Here is a 16910-nt window from a genome sequence, read left to right as displayed (position 1 = left end):
TAACACAGCCTCGCAGGCAGGCAGAATATTTCTGAGCATGAAAGGATTAGCAATTGAAAATGTTGCATTCATGCAGCTGATGATTAGCCCAATTTTAAGGGATCCCATATTTTCTTGCGTGCTTGATGCGCTTTCTTTAGTCACTTTTGCAATCCATGAAACACCGCCAAAGGGTTTCAGAGAAGTGTTCCGGTGTTCGTACTTCTGAACAAAAAACATTAAAAAAAAGCTTGTAAACAATTTTTTTACCGTTGCACAGGAACTACGTTTAAAATTATTATGAGCCACATACATATGACTAGTTTGGCTTGGTTTGTGGGATTTAACGTCCCAAAGCGACTCAAGCTATGAGAGACGCCGTAGTGGAGGACTCCAGAAATTTCGACCACCTGGGGTTCTTTAACGTGCACTGAATATTACTAGTAGTAAGCTTATCTGCGTACGGGAAAGTCCATGCAGGAAGTCTAAAACAGCGTGTCTGAAATCGCTAGGTTGAAAAGGCTGACGTTTGCCAGTTGGCACACCGTGCAAGACGGGAATGATACAGGATCGAAAAACAAGTACACGAAGCTCTATCATGGCGGGACTGACAAAATTTATTGACCTCGGCGGCGCGTCTTTAGTCTGTTATATGTAGGAAATGAATATCGACGTCGGGCAAAAGAAGGAAAAGGAAAGTGGAAGGAGGGCTTTAGAGGAAACATTCGCTGGTCGTTTTCCTTTTCTTTAAAGATTCCAGTGGTAAAGTGTTCAACAGCAGCAATGTAACTACTTTGCAAAATGAAAGCTTGGGGCTCGCATACTTGTCAGCAAACCTCACCACACTGTGGTGGTGTGGTCTCCAGAAAAGCAATAAAATTATAGGGGACAGTTGAACTATGATTTTAATGGAATGGAAAGATAATGTAGGCTGCCACCACCACATAAGGCCCCGCTTGACTCAACTGTATATACGTACCTGCGAGGGTGCACGCTAAGAACATCCCAAATGGCTGCCATACCTAGATACATATGTGTGCCACCCTAAATTTTGATGTTTTGGTGGCTGTGCAGTGTCGGGTTAGGGATATGGTGGGTTTCTATTAAGCAGCCCATAACTTGAGATATGAACAAGTTTGAGTATGTGAAGTTTCAATTTTTTACAAAATTTTCCCATGCAATAAACTTCCCATAACTGGGAGGCCTAGGAGTAGAGTGAATACAACGGTCCTGGCAGGCTGATTCTGGTATCAACCTTGCATATGAAAAGAGAGACCCGAGTTGGTAGCCTCTGCCAACCGTACGATGCATATAGCGCGTGGCTGTGTCAGCTGCCAGGTGGAGTTTGCCAGCGCCGTGCTAGTGATTTGTGGAGTGAAGCTTCATTTCTCACTCGCAGTTGTGAAGATCGAATGAGGTTTAGGAATCATCTCGAACTTCAGCCACGCGGTCACCACAGCTGTGCGCTTCACTTGTGCTCGTATATTTGCGCTCCTGAACTGGCCGCTCTTACACTTGCGCAATCAGGCTCTTCGAAGTAGAGGAGACATCAGGCCCTTACGCCGGGCTAATCGCCTATCCCCTTCCTACCATGTCATACGATTGGATAGAATCCGCCAATTTCTCGCAGTCAACCAGTCATTCAAAGTCCCGGCCATCGTGGCGGAAGCTGGTATCCATACTTTGGTCCTTTGTCCTAGCCCAGAGGGGACTCACGCACGTTGGTCCCCTCAGTCATGTTAAATATGGTGCTGCTTTCATAGCAAGACTGCACATCTCCCATTCCAAGATGGTAATGTTGTTAGCCGTGCTATCGGAAATCGTGAACGAGTCTTAGATTTTTGTGTACTGCATACACTGCCCTACCTTACTCCATTGCAGCTCTTCCTGGGCATGGATCACAACTGGTTTGTGGGGTTTAACGTCCCAAAGCGACTCAGGCTATGAGAGACGCCGTAGTGGAGGACTCCGGAAATTTCGACCACCTGGGGTTTTTAACGTGCAATGACATCGCACAGCACACGGGCACCTTGCTTTTAGCCTCCATCGAAAAGCGGCCGCCGAGGCCGGGATTCAATCCCCCGTCCTTGGGAACAGTAGTCGAGTACCGTAACCACTGCGCCACCCCGGCAGGGCCATGGATCACAACTCCAAGAACCAGAACCCTGTCGCTGCCCTCAAGCAGTCTACCGCTGCTCTCCTTGAAGAGTGCAGCGGTTCCACGCTCTTCACGGATGGCTTGGTGCGGCCAGAATCTGGACAAGCCGCTGCGGCCATGGCAGTGCCTCAGCTGGACTGGTCCAGATCCTGCCGACTGTTATTCCCTGCTGGTTCGACCACTGCACCCCATATCCACTTAGTCACGCAGATAATCAAATCCAGTGTTCCATCTGGGCTTGTGAGCGTGCTGTGCGACTCGAAATCTACTCTACAGCTGTTGACCGACTACAATGGCATCCACCTCTCAGTGAACATTCCCCGAGGCCGCTTCTTAGCCCTTAAAGACTCCGAGTATCAACTGACCCTTTACTGGGTTCTAGGATATACTGGAGTTAATGGCAAAGAGAAAGCCGACGCCCTGGCCAAAGCTGCCCACGACAATGGAGGAGGAAATGTGCGAAAGCTTTTGCGCACAGACGAAAGTTGCTTAAGATGATGACATGTACAGCGGACAGCACGAGGATGTGTTGCAGTGCGCGCGTAGGGCGAACGGCTATGGCGATAATACGTCTTTCCTCACACGCTTCCAACGAGAATCTTTAGTCTGGATTCCACTTCGACGTTATTTTGTTTTCCGTCTGATGTCGGGATATACAAGACACAATATTCTTACTAGGGTCTCGCCATTGTGCAATAGACTGTTCGTTATGAAATTACCGAAGGTTTGTTTCTGAATATAACGACGATACCGCGCCAATGTTTGAATTAGCCCTTCCAGGACAGGAAGACGTGGACGTCACGTTCAGGCTGGCAAATCAGGAGCAAAAGAGCATAAGGTCTAACATGGTTGCATAGTTATTACTTCCGCAAGAAGTGTTTTTCCACTAATATGGGCTGGAATTCTACGCCAAGACTGAAAAGGTAGGCCCTTGCGACAATGTAAAATCGAAAATGCTTAGTTTAGAAGCTATTATTTTACTGCGCACGACTGTGTTCGATTACAGTAATAAAGCTAAATCTGAATTCTTTCAGTACAATATTCACTAAACATAACCCACACTCCCTCAGACATACAGGACAGCTCACTCCTTGCATTAGAACTAAACACGATAGGTGAGAACCTCAATTGCGGTTACATTCTTAATATTAAACTCCCATTAATGTGCACTTGATCTCAAGATTACAAGATTGTTCGCTGATTTAAAGGTTTCATTATACGTTACCTTCTCTAGAATATTTGTACTTAACAATTTTTTTGCAATCTCTATTTGCTTGGTGCGTTATATGTTTTCGGACTTTCGGACTTTCGTAGTGTTAGGTTTCACGAGATGCGTTGGTTTATGTTTCAATGGATGCACTGGCTTTCTATTTTGTACTGCGATAAACGTCTTGTTTTAAACAATTTCCCACAGTGTTGCTGCTCCCAACGTATTTATGGAACAAACAGCTGCATCAACCGCTGCATGGATGAATTGGCTAACAGCGCATACTGCGCCGAAAAAATAGAATTTGGAGAGGCATTGAAGTATTTGCAGGATCAGAATGGACCAACACCTGTTCGTATTTATATAGATTCTCTGTCGCTCCTCAATTCCCTTTAGAATTATTTGACATTAGACCCACAAATTGATATTATCGAAAAACTTCTAAAAGCTGTTTACGAACAAAGGGGCAACAGGCGAACAGAGCGGAAAAATAAAATTAAATTTTATTGATATCATCAGTGTAAAAAAAATAAATAAATTGTAAAATAGCTCTGAAGGAGATGCAGCTGAAGCATGGTACTTGGGTTTCTTGGCTTGCGCCCGGGGCCCCGTCAGGAAGCATTATATCTGCCTCTAGTTCCTGCCTCTACAGTTTTCGATAATACAAAAAAGGTAAATAAAATTCTTATTGCTATTCCAATCCGTGCAATCAGAGGCACCCCTAGCTAGCAGGATGTTCTTGAACATGCCAGCCATTGCGACCACGCAACATAAGGTTGGTAAGACGTCGGCAGGAAAGGAGCGGCAGGGAAAGCCATAAAACACTAAAGGCGCCTTAGCGCCGAGGGCTAAAATCCCGCCTCCTTCAATTCGACCAATTGTCGTCACTGAAGTTGCAGCGGCGTGGGCCGCAATGAATGCAGGGTAGCTGCCACACAACCAAGAAGTCAATTCTCATGTCTTTCAATCCATAAGGTTACTCATACGCAATGGCACTCTGAAGCCTGCAATAGGTGTGCCCAATAACTAAGCCACAACGAAACATACAACACGTGTGCTTCTGTCGTTGTTTCTACCTTGCTTGTAGGAGCTAGTCGAAGCAGTCGATTTCAGCATTTGAACAGATCTGGTAGTGTTGCTTGGTTTGGTTTGCAGGATTTAAGGCCCCACAGCTACTCAGGCTATGGAAAAAGTACGCCGTATTGGAGGGCTCCGGAATATTTTCGACCACCTGGGGATCTTTAACATGCACTGACATCGCACAGCACACGGGCGCGCATTTCTGTTCGCCTTCATCGCAAAGCGGCCGCATTATTGGGCACAGCAGTAGAGCGGCCTAACCACTGAGCCACCGCGGCGGTGGAAGTGTTGCTTGGAAGGTGGCAACCTTTTTACGTATTAGAAGCTGAGCCCGTGATTTTCCTTTTTATATAGGTGGATAGCCGTGGCTGACCAATACAAGCGCTGCTGTTTGCCTTGCCCCTTTTAGACATCCCCGTATACAGACCGCTGATGCGTCTCATACTGAAAGCGGAGCATAAGTGCCCTATATTTCTTCCTGCGCGGTCTCAGCAGAAACCCGACCAGCCATCTTCCTCTCATCTCTTTCGCCGTCTGTCTCAATTCCTGCCTGAAGTTCGTCCTCTTTTCTTCACTTCCTTCCTTCACTTTCTCCACTTTTGGTTCCAACATTGAAAGCAGTGCCGCGAAAACAAAGGAATGGAGCATCAACAGCTTCTTTCTAAAACGTGCTGCGCTTAAAAATACGCTAATAAAACAGTTCTAAGATCTAGTTTCGTAAACACACCTCTGATAAACACGCCACTTCAGCGAAATTTTGTAATGCTTGCAGCTGGCGCAGTGTAATCACGGTTTATCTATGAAGAAACACAACGACGTTGCGGGCAATCCATTAAGCTTTCGAGCGTTTGCTGAGAATGATCTGCGGGCCAAACATGAAAAGCAACGCCATTAATTTGCTTTCAGGTGCTCCGTTTTCTGCGTATTCAAACGGATGCTGCAACTCAGTGTGTACGCTATCCCCCCATGCATTATAAAATTACGGCGCGTGGAGAAGCTCATTTTGTATATTATTTCTGGTCCTTCGCGAAAATTTCGTAGAAGAACCCTGCTGATTGTTCATGTCATCTTAACGAGAGGGTAGTTACGAAATGGTTTATGCGCTTGTTTCTTTTTATGATCTTTTGTGGATGATGTGAATCTGCGGTTTATATGCAGAACTGATTTTAATGAAAGCCTTTGCTTTCTTTACTTCTCCCAGCAATGTAAAAAAAAAACGTTAGAAATGGCTATAAAAATAACCATGAAAGGTTGGTTTACATTCACAGTGCTTTAACGCACCACAAAGGAAACAAACAAGTGAAACAAGGAATGTGCACTTTGTAAAGAAACGAAGGGAGAACGGAAGAACGATATAAATGAAAATGTAAAAAGGAAAGTAAGAAGTAAGCAAAGGCACAGAGAAATAAAAAGAACCAAAAGAGAAAAGGAGACCAAGAAGAAAGAGTGAAGAGAGATAAACAGTAGATAAATAATGGAAGGAAACGGAATGAAATAAGGAAGCAAAAAAAGGAATAGTCAAAGAAAGAAGATAGAAAAAAAGGAATGCAAGAAAATGTACAAATAATATAATAAACAAGAACACGAAGAATTGAATTAAGAAACGAATAAACAATAGGTATCGTAGATCGACCTTCTATAGTGGACTATTAGATACGGCCCGGGGACGCATACTGCTCTGACTTTGTTACAATATCGTCTGCAGGTAACTAAAGCGTTTTTTAAACTAGTTGTGTCTTGACGCACGATAGCTTTCCTACCCTTCTGAGCATCTTCGAACGATACATTTTGATGTGACGGCCTTTCGCTGCCCAGACTGGATGCACTGGAAAGCAATACTAGAGCGTGTCTCTTGCAGCTTAGATAAGTATTCAGCTGACACTACTATATCGAAGGGACGGAAGGGGAGGGGGGTTGCTATCTTTTTGAATACCAAAAATAGTTTTTGGTTACATTATTGCTGGTTTTTATGGTTTTAGTTTGTTTTTCGTTAGTGAAACAATTGGGCCCTTTATCTTTTTCAATTTTATCTTGCGATGAAATGCATAGCTGTTTTATTAAAGAGCGCTGTTTTTCTTTTCCGCTTGCATCTCTCACCCCCGCTTTCCTGTCTTCGCTCACGGCGTGCTTGTGATACGCACCGGGATGTAGGGCTGCTACAGAGCCTTCCCTTTTCCGAAAACGGTTTTTCATGTGTGTCTTTCTCTTACACCGCTTCAAGGAATGGGAGCATCTGGAAGAAAATAACACTTTCGACGAAAATGCACGACAGAAAAGTGAGTACAGCACTGCTTCGGAATATCAAACAGCAATTCCGAGCGTCACACTGTCATGAATCCTCAGGCAGAGGCTTGATTTGCCTGCTAATGACGTCATGCTCACAACACTATTGTGTTGTATATGTGAGCAGCAGCGGGTCAAGAATTCAGAAACCGGAAGAAATAGCAAATATTTATTTTGGTAATTCAAAACATTCGCTCCTATAACTTTCTTTCCTTTATTCACTTCCACCAAGTGGCGTCTCTACGGTTTGTGCAACGCTAGTCACAAGGACGAGGAAATAAAGAGCGTTAAGCAACAGGTGAAAAACACAGAAGGTAAAAATTGGATAAATTCGATGGAAAAGAAACAGAATGTGGAACTATACCGAAAGTGGAAAAGGCAGATTAGGAAGGAAGCTTTCTTTGATAACTCAAGAGGCAGTGCCCTACTTTTTGAAGCTAGATCAGGGTGCCTTAGAAGACGCAGCTACAAAAAGAAATTTAACAATGAAGATGACGCATGTGCTCTATGTGGTAATTCCAGTGAAACAACCGGCCATATTATACTCGAATGTAATGGTATCCATCCCGAAGTTGATGCAGGTGCAGTCACTGTTCCTGAAGCTCTTGGGTTTAGAGATACCAGTAGCCGGGTGAATAAACCGGCGGTGAAACTAGCAAAAAACGACTGGAAGATTGGTGGCTTAAACGCAGAGAAGTGACATAATGTTAGTAATGTAGAAACAAAAATATAATAAATTGAATAATGGTTTAGGTAACCAATCTAAATCAATAATTAAGATATAGGTAGAAAAATGAGCATGATAGCTACTGCTACCACCCCGTTTCAAAGGGGACGCTCCTACATAGCATCCATCCATCCATCCACACGGTGCGGTGGAGAGGTGAAACAGCCCCCAACACATCTCCATGCCCTGACAGGCTCGGACCTTCGAGACTCATCGTTCACATACTGGTGCACAATACCCCTTGGACTTCGAGCGGCTGGGATATCTCACATCGATCGGCAGAGCTGCAGAGCAAGTCGGGCTCTTCCGCCAGTCAGGTTGATTAGACTCTGCCTTTGAGGGGGCCCTCAAACCTTCTATGTCAGTGTGGGAATTTAGTGGACGAAGATTACCTTCCGGCAGGAGATTGATTCCGGGAGGAAATATGTCGTGAATGCAAACGCGTTCACTGTGAATGGGTAATAGGATAGGAAGCACGGTAGGGAGATTGCATCTCCATGGAGAGGATCGCGCAGCCTGGCTCGTGCGAGATCTTACTGCTCAGCTACGACCTGGAAACTGAACTCAAGGCCGTGGCCAGACGCCAGGGGCTCACCACCTGTCTCGACTGTCGGACACCTAGCAACGTCTACAAACCTACCCTCCCTAAGCGCCAATACGATAACAGCGACGTCAGCGCCAGTAGATTTTTTTTCGCGGCGCATTCTTGTTTGCTATCTGTGTGCGGCATTTCCTATTACGGCTGGACACATACCAAATGTGGAGTTAACCATGCAATCATGGAGGAAAAGTTTGACCTTCTTTAGAGCTTTCGCAAAGCTTGCCTTTCCCTTGCAGTGGCATCCTTTCAACGATTCTCTCTCCCAGCTATTGTCTCTCAAAAACTTTCTGCGGTCCTCTTATGCGTAGGGTTTTTCATCCTTAAGTGCTTGGCTTTTACATTTGTGGATCCAACTCTAAAAACTGAGATATCAGCGTCTGCTTACGTCTTCCTCTGCTGCCTGTCTCTATGCCTTCTGTATTCAACCACATTCGCCTTCCATGACAACCTGTCGACATAGCTTTTAAACAGCTCGAATATTGGCGAATTACTTTAATATTGCAGTTTTTATTACGTCGATAACCGTGTTTACTTTTCTGAGTTCTATGCCACCAAGAGAACAATTTGCCTTCATGTGTGACCAAGATACTTTGTTGGGCGAGTTGGTACTTATTCATTATTATTATAAACAGCGCGAACACGAAGACAAGGGACAAGAAACAAGAAAGCCACAGTACATGCGCTGACTCACAACTAAGCCTAAGCCGTTTACTCCAAGGCCCAAGCTTCCTTACCGTATTAATTACCTCCCGAAAAATATGAAATAGCTGCTTGTCCTTCCAATGGATCCCGGCGCCCTCATTTTATCTCATTTCAACACTGAAACCTCGTGTACCAATGACAGCCTGTAAAACATTAAGAAAAAACTCAAGCCATCTTAAGAGGACAATACAATTTATTTATTTATTTATTTATTTATTTATTTATTTATTTATTTATTTATTTATTTATTTATTTATTTATTTATTTATTTATTTATTTATTTATTTATTTATTTATTTATTTATTTATTTATTTACACCCTCGTGGGCAGGGAATTTGAGAGTTGAATTGAATAGAGAAAAAATGAACAAAATAGAAAAATATAAAAATACAAGCGTCGTGTTCTTAGCTATAAGTTTCTAGCTACAATAGCAAGAATAGTGTAAATGCAAGGTAAAAATAATAGTAGTAATTGAAACAACAATGGATGCAATTGTTGAGAGCCTGAGTGTACAATGTTAGCTAAGTTGGGACGGAATCACAGGTTGTCCTGAACGCTGGCTGCCGATACAATTTGCTGATGTGCGGGGAATGAACGACTGCGAACAAGCTTTAGTTTATGACTTTATGCGCACGATTAAGGCACGTTGAAAGAAAATACAGAGCAGAAATGAGTTCATATCCTAGAGTGGGGCAATTGTAAAATAATTCATGAAATAGGGATAACCGCGAGAATATCCGAAGGGAGGCTAAAGGTGGAAGCTTTGAAGTTTTTTCCATAGTGGTGACAATCACTGTACTATGGAAATTAAGAGAGATGAAGCGGGTAGGTTTGATTTCCACGAGCTCGACTGGATAATTTCCCAAGTTGTCTCACATTGCTGATTCGTATTCGAGTTTGGTGTGGACAAGCGGTTCATACAGCGTTAGATTTAGTAAAGCAGGAGTAGTATGGAAGTTGCGGCGCAGGTAGTGTAACATGTTGTTAGCGTTATTAAATACGGTGTTGATGTGCAGTGCAATATTGCTGGCCTAGGTTCTCCTTAATTACGTCTTGCTACTTTTTTCCGAGTTATATAGGAGTTTTAGGACCTAATCTACCTGCTGTGCTCTCAGTCATATCACACGACCGTCGCTTCTCCCAGCTGGCAAATTCCAGCTCACCTTCCAACTTATGCATGTCACATTGGTCTCATAACGTCACATAAACCGGTGCTCAGCCATCTCACATGTTGACTGCCATTCGTCAAAACACCTGCCAACTGGGCCGCGTCCTAGTGATCAATCAGCGCTAGTCATGTCATTTGCCTTATCCGACCTGTCGGAGAACCTGTTAACTCGAATAGAAGAATTTTTAAATTAATCGAGAGGTTGATTATATGAAATACATTTCATTTCGATATCCAAATACATCCTCTCTTCAAAACGAGGTGAAATTTTTAGCGCTCACGTTCAAGCTCAATAATAAAATAACTACCAGTGAAGGAGACGAGCCTATTGTACTAAATTGAGCAGGTGTGCCTAGTGGGTCGCGTGGTGTTTTGCGTCGTAAAGGAAGCAAAATATCAAAGAAGGTACTGTGTGTCATATTTAACTCATACTTGTAATAGAAAAAAGTCGCATAAGAATACGAACCCTGGTAGCACAGCCACATTCGCTCACCAGCAAACAGCTGCATTCAATATGTTTTGCGTGAGAGCACACCGCTCGAGAGCTCGACATAAATGTGCTCAGCCGCGCTATTTTAATGCGAAAGCATCTGGCATCCCATGAGCCACAATATCCTGTTTCCATGAAAAAACGGGCGCATAAAAGCTCATGAAATCCTAGCCACATACGTCGTGCGGGAATTTTAAGTACTCCCCTAAGGTCACCTTAAACGTGACTTCAGGCTTTAAATGGAACATATTTAAAACATGACATTCAGTGCGAATTATTGTCCGTCGCGCATCTCGACGTATTTAACATTATTAAGCGATTTCCTTCAAAGAGAGGGTTATGGATGAAGGCGGGATTCAAACTCACTACTCTTCTGTTGATAGCCAGAGACGCCATCCCCAAGGCAAAATAACGCGCGTTTGTATGCTTTAGGAGCGAGCATAGATAGATAGATCGATAGATTTATTGAAAGGAAAAGCGAGCAGCAAAGGAGCGAGCAGGTTTATATGTATCTCATGAGGTCAATGTACCTCGCAATCGAACTTACGTAGAGAGATTAATATGGTTCTAGAATGGGGGACCTATCGATTAAGAGGATAGGGTAATTGCGCGGCAATAGTGCGCACGCGCTGAATGCCGCTATTCCCTTATTTACTTACCGATAGGGTCCCTTTGTTCTAGAACTCGCCAATTATTACGCATGATAACGCAGCATTGATACGCATAGATTTAAGGACCGGCTCTTTTATTTACTTAAGCGGAGCTTAATTTTCCGACAGCCGTTAAGGCGATGATAGAGGCGAACCATTAAGGACTCGGGATAATTACGACCACGTGCAGTTCTTTACCATACAATGGCATCGCATATTCGACAGGCGCCTTTCGTTTTGCCTCCATCAAATCTCGGTTGCCCGGGGGGGATAGAGTTCGTGTCTCCCGACACAATATTTGAGCTCCCTAATAACTCAGTCTACCACCCTAAGGTACATTTGAAATATAATTGCTTAGTGACGTTTATTCTGTGAGTGGTAATCACTGCGCAATTTATTGTTTCCTGTGATTTTGTCGATCAGTATTCGGCTCTGTGATTTAATTACGCTTCCAAACCAATTTCGGCTTGCAAGACAGTGATCCTAGTTCATCTTTCACGCGCCCTGGGAAAAACTATGTAAATGACGTACTTCATTTTTTTTTTTTTGCCTCCCGGCCCATTCTCTCTAATTCCTACTTCTAAAACCATATGCACGCGAATCGTTGCGCTGCAAATAAGAAAGCTTTCAGCCTCTTATTCGAGTGCACCCTGCCCAATTGAATGCAGGCCGTTGGGCGAAAGGAGCCCATAGAAACAACGGTAGATGTCACCTGATCACCGACTCTGTCACTACGCGCTGCGCCTACCCGTGAGTCATGCGAGACGAGAGCATTACGAATCGTCCCAATACGCGCGCTTCCTCAGTGCAATGCTAGACGCATACGCTGAGACGCGTGTGACGAGTTCCCCACGGATTCTATTCAGCACGCCATGAGCCGGCTCTGAGGCACTTGCCGCGGAACCAAACACGCTAGGGGCGTGGCACGCCTCCTTCTATGCATGCCATTGCCTAATCCGGCTTCGAGCCGAGATGACAGGATGTGAATGGTATTCGCCGCTGACTGAAGCCCTTCGTGTTTCAGTAGAGATTTGTTCACTGTATGCATGCATTTGGCAATGGAGAAATGCGTCACTGCCTTATATTGCTTCCAACATCCGCCCGTATGCGGGGAAAGGGAGAGTTCTGATCCCAACTCCCCGCTTGCCTGAGGGTTCCCGTAATCGAAAACTTTTCCTTGGCTTGGCAACCGGCTACTGTGGCGTAACAAGATTGAGAAAATTGGTACGGAAATTTTTATGTCGAAAATATATGAGCATGGTGCTTTTAGGCCTATCTCTGAGCCTTTGACTGAAGTAAAATTGTTAATTTAACTAGCATGCATGAGATCGCATGAATGCTTATGAATTTTCTGCAAGCGAATTTTCGGGATGAGAATATTTTACAAACATGTTCACCAGAGTCACTAGTGCTTAATTTCATGGTCGTAAAGCTCTGATAACCGCGGTAATTCGGGAAATGAGAGAGAAAGAAAATCACCCCGATCTCAGCCCCCCCCCCCCCCCCCCAATAAAAAACAAAAAAAAATTGAGGGGTTCGACGCTGCTGAACCAGATGTGGAGCGAAAGATTTCGGTGCAAGCAACTCGCTGTTGTCGTTCGTCTCTACCAGGGTGTCAACTACCGAGTTGTTATCACCAGCGGTTTCTTTTTTTTCTTCTTGTTCTTAGATAAAGGTCATTCGTGGAGTCGGCGCCACGGTGGAGATGCGACCACGCTGAAGAGGCGAAGCGGCTGGCTTAGTGTTGCTTTCGCAACAAAAGAGGAGTATGCCTTCCTAGTGGGGTTGGCGGAAAATATTTATTTCCAAATCATTTTTTTCTGGATAAAGAATTGACCTTTTAAAGCTAACCATCGAAAAATTATCTATTATTATATTTCATATAGGATAGATAACATGATAGCTAGTTTTGGCTTACGCGTAGTTCACTGTTTTACCGGCAGGCGACGAAGTCGAAAAAATAATTATTCGGAGGGCTATGGTGCAGCATTTCTACAAAAATCATGTCAAAATCGCATCAGGATTCGCAAAGAAATCGTTGCCGTTTACGTGATTCGCGTGCTTCTTCTGCGATTTGTTTTTGTTTTTTTTTTATAACAGGAGTGGCGAACAGTCCGCAGACGACTTAATGAGCTCTGACAACAAGTATGAGAACCAATCATCCAAATATCACCCTGTAACTTAAACTAATAACCTAAAAAAAACATACTTAGTTCAGCTCGCTCTTAGCCTGTTTCACGTGTTCAGTGTATGTTCCCACTGGTTTATTTCTATTAGCCAGTATGTCGGCTACTTATGCTAACGTTTCATTAACCAACAAAACACCGGCATGTCATGCGGGTTGTCCAGAACTTCAAAAGCGTGAATGTCTTTCGGAACCATCGATTGGTGTTTAAAAACGTAAAAATTATCGAAAACACAGAAACTGTACGTTGCGCAAAGAGCGGAGGAACCTCAACCTGAAAGGATTGTCTCTAGAAATTGAGTAATATTACAAGAATGCATGCCTTGACAATGGACTTCAATGCATGATATATAGGTTCTCTATAAACTTGACTCAACTGCAACTTTTTTGTGGTGTTATTGAAAAAATGCGTACTTGAGAATCGCAACAACTACCGCTGGAACTGCAGGGCACTAGTGTTTCTGAACTGCACTAAAAAAACAAACAAAAAAACAAATCTGCAGATAGAGAGGCCAAATCTTTATAGCTAATAAAAGAGACAGTATGGAAAATGTTTACATCGTGCACTGTTTTCATTGTGGTGATTTGTTTTTAAATTCATGGCTTTTCTTGCTTACTTGATATTTTTCGACAACATCCTGGATTGAGGAATTTTCTTCTTGTCACGTATAAGGTAACCAAAAAAACTAGCGTGCATTTGAAATACCGTCTGCATACGTTTACGTTGTTACACGTTGTAGCAGAATCGTGCTTCTAAGACTCTTGGGTGTTGTCTGTTTTACGCCACGATCCTGGAAAGGCGGATAAAAAACCTTCACATACACAAATTTATTTTCAGAAGACAAACGCGACACATTCTACTACGTTTTGTACATTCTAACTTTTTTGACAGCGTTTCATATATTTATATTTATGCTTTTCAAAGTTTTGCCGTTTTTTTCCGAAACGTTGGCGCTAAGATGTTTCATACGTATAGAGCCTAAAAAATGATATCGATGTGAATAAAAAAAGAATTTAAATTGCTGAATTTTCTTTTATACAACACCTGATTTGCTTAACGGCTGCATTTATAAAACTTTTTTTGAAGGCCTCACAGAATCACCTGTTTTTAACTGTCCTGAAAGAGTTAAACTGGCGAGGCCATTTATTGAGGATGGGTCTGGATGCGTTTACTGACGCTTCGAAGATTCTCGGCTCACTGCGTACATGATACAGACACTTTATGACGCCATGTTTTTTTGTTTGTTTTTTTTTTGCCATCGCTTGAACTTTCAGGAACATCTCGCGAGCGCACATCACGCGCAAAGCCACCGTCGATTAGAAGTTACTTTATTTTATTTCTCCCCTTTTATTCCCAAACAGCAACTCGAAAAACTCGGCTCGAGGCAAAACGTGTCAGATGCGCTTTATTCCGCAACAGTTGCCACGTTGCGGAAGGATCATATCTCGTGATTAAAAAAAAAAAAAGAAAAGAAAGAATGCCGCCGGGAAGGAAGCGTGGTGCTACCTTTGCTGATTATACACGGGTGGACGATCACCACATATGCCACATTTCTTCCATCTCGTCTTGTTTTTTTGTTGTTTTTTTCCTAACCTCCAACACTTCACTGACGTGCAGTCGCAGTCACAAGAACCCCGAGCACACTGCTTCATTGTAGATGCAGTCACGTCTAGCCTATCGGGTATGCTGCAACAGTAAATGTCTATAGGAAATAGTGCACTAGTGTCCACTATCAGCTTGCACGTACCGATGATATCAATTTCAATAAGGCAACGCGCAAAAAATTCAGGAAGGAACATTATGTTCTGTTTACTTTTGCCCGCATTTGGACGTGATGATAAAATAAAAGAAATCAAAGTAGCAATATAATATACCAAACATTCAATAAAGATTTAGTTCTGAATGACTGTTGGCTTCATTGAAATCTGTTTCATAATGAGTTCCTCGTGATCCTGTCCTTGTCTGCACCATTAACAAAAAAGGCGGAGGGTAACTGCCAAATATTATAACACTTTTGGTTTTCTGCCATTCCCGACGGTCAGTACCATCCTTACGTGTGTATTCAGTGACTGGCTCGCCGTTCTGCCCTTTTATATACAGACCTGACCGGTTTTAGAACACTAGGGAATAGCGGGAAATGCCGATCAGTTTACCACTTACAGACACACTTAAATATTCCACACACACGCACACAAAAAAATAAATCTTCAATTTTAAGACCATTCTCATTCTTCAGCTGTACTAGGTGAAGGGTGAAAGCAGCATGACAGGTTTTACTGACGCTGGCATATTTTACATTGCTTCCTATTGGATTATTGGCAGGAGCAAGATTTCTTCAGACCTCTGTCATTTTTGTTTTTTGCAGCTTTCGTTTGCCTTTGATGCAAAGAAAATATACGTAAGCCTATTTTGGCTCTCTGTGTTCCTATAATAGTTACCAACACCGACGCCTATTGCCTGCTATGTTCGAAGCACTTCGGCACTTCGTTACGCACAGGAGCCAGGTGGGGGACGATACATTGGCAGGAAAATAGCCAAGTCGGTTCTTTCCGACAGGAAGTCAGTTTTGTAGTGGCTAGCATAACCAGAGCTCCTTAAGGAATGTCTTCGTGGTCAAACCCCAAAATAAGAAGGACGCTCAACTCGGCTTTAAAGGTGTGACAGTACCGCACCCTGCGGTCCTCACTAATTACATGTTTATATTAATTAGCATGTAAACCTAATATATACTTTGGTTTGTGGGGTTTATCCTCCCAAAGGAGCTCAAGCTATGAAGGACATCATAATGGAGGGCTCCGGAATTTTCTACCACCTGGGGTTCTTTACGTGCACTGGTATTGCACAGCACACGAATGCCTTACTTATTGCCCATATAGAAATCGGCAGCCGCGGCCAGGATTTGATCCCTTTATGTTCCCATAAGACATGCATGTAAACTCACGTACCTGATCTCACACTGTACAAGCGTGCGTTGTGGCCTAATCGGTAGCTCCTTACTCGAAAACGAAAGGACAGGCTTCCTAATCTCGGTCCTAAAGTATTGCTCTAATTAACATAAAGACCAACAACTACTGTGACCAAGAAGGGTTCAGATTTTTATTGCGAAAGCAATACTATTACAGGTCTAACCACTCGTCGTTGTTTCGTGGCCCGTGGACCCCCTTGCTGAGGAAGAGAAGAAGAAGTGAAGAAGAAGAACGCTCAGCCACCCGCAGCTAATGCTTTCACTCCATATTCGGTTCAGCAGCGTTGAACCCTTCTTTAACCTTTCGTTGAACCTTTCATTAAATACTTTCGTCTTAACTGATTTTACACACGCGGCGACGTACAATTCTCAATCCTTATCATGTCCTTTATCTCTTTTACTCCACGATGGCGACAAGCTTAACAGTGCTTCGCCCGGACTTTTTGAAATCTCCGCACAAAACCATGCTGTCCTGACGACATGACACTGTTGGCCAGTCGGACAATCATGGTTTACTGTTCAGGACAAAGTATGGCGATGCCGACAATGGCGACACCGGCTAGTCTGCGACACGTGACCAATGCGCTATCACGTAAAAAAGGCCGCCGGTTTATACAGAAATCATTTCGGAAGGCCCCCCATAAATATCCTCTCCCGAATACGCGTATTGAAAATTTTGCTGATTTTCTGGCCTTATTGTTGTGACTTGTGCG

General features: G+C 43.4%; 1 protein-coding gene across 1 annotated transcript in view; it reads left to right on the top strand.

Annotated features, from left to right (window-relative positions):
- Positions 1-7931: 7931 nt before the first annotated feature.
- The window catches only part of LOC146179185 (corticotropin-releasing factor receptor 1-like), a 111892-nt gene continuing 102913 nt past the window's right edge, over positions 7932-16910 (top strand). The window contains exon 1 of the mRNA XM_084580141.1: positions 7932-8105. Within this exon, the coding sequence (XP_084436267.1) occupies positions 7932-8105 (174 nt within the window). The remainder of the gene's footprint in view (positions 8106-16910) is intronic.

Source organism: Amblyomma maculatum, chromosome 9 (assembly GCF_055883805.1).
Source record: "Amblyomma maculatum isolate TAMU_Amacu chromosome 9, ASM5588380v1, whole genome shotgun sequence".
NCBI lineage: Eukaryota > Metazoa > Arthropoda > Arachnida > Ixodida > Ixodidae > Amblyomma > Amblyomma maculatum.
This window is presented reverse-complemented; position numbering and strand designations above follow the sequence as displayed.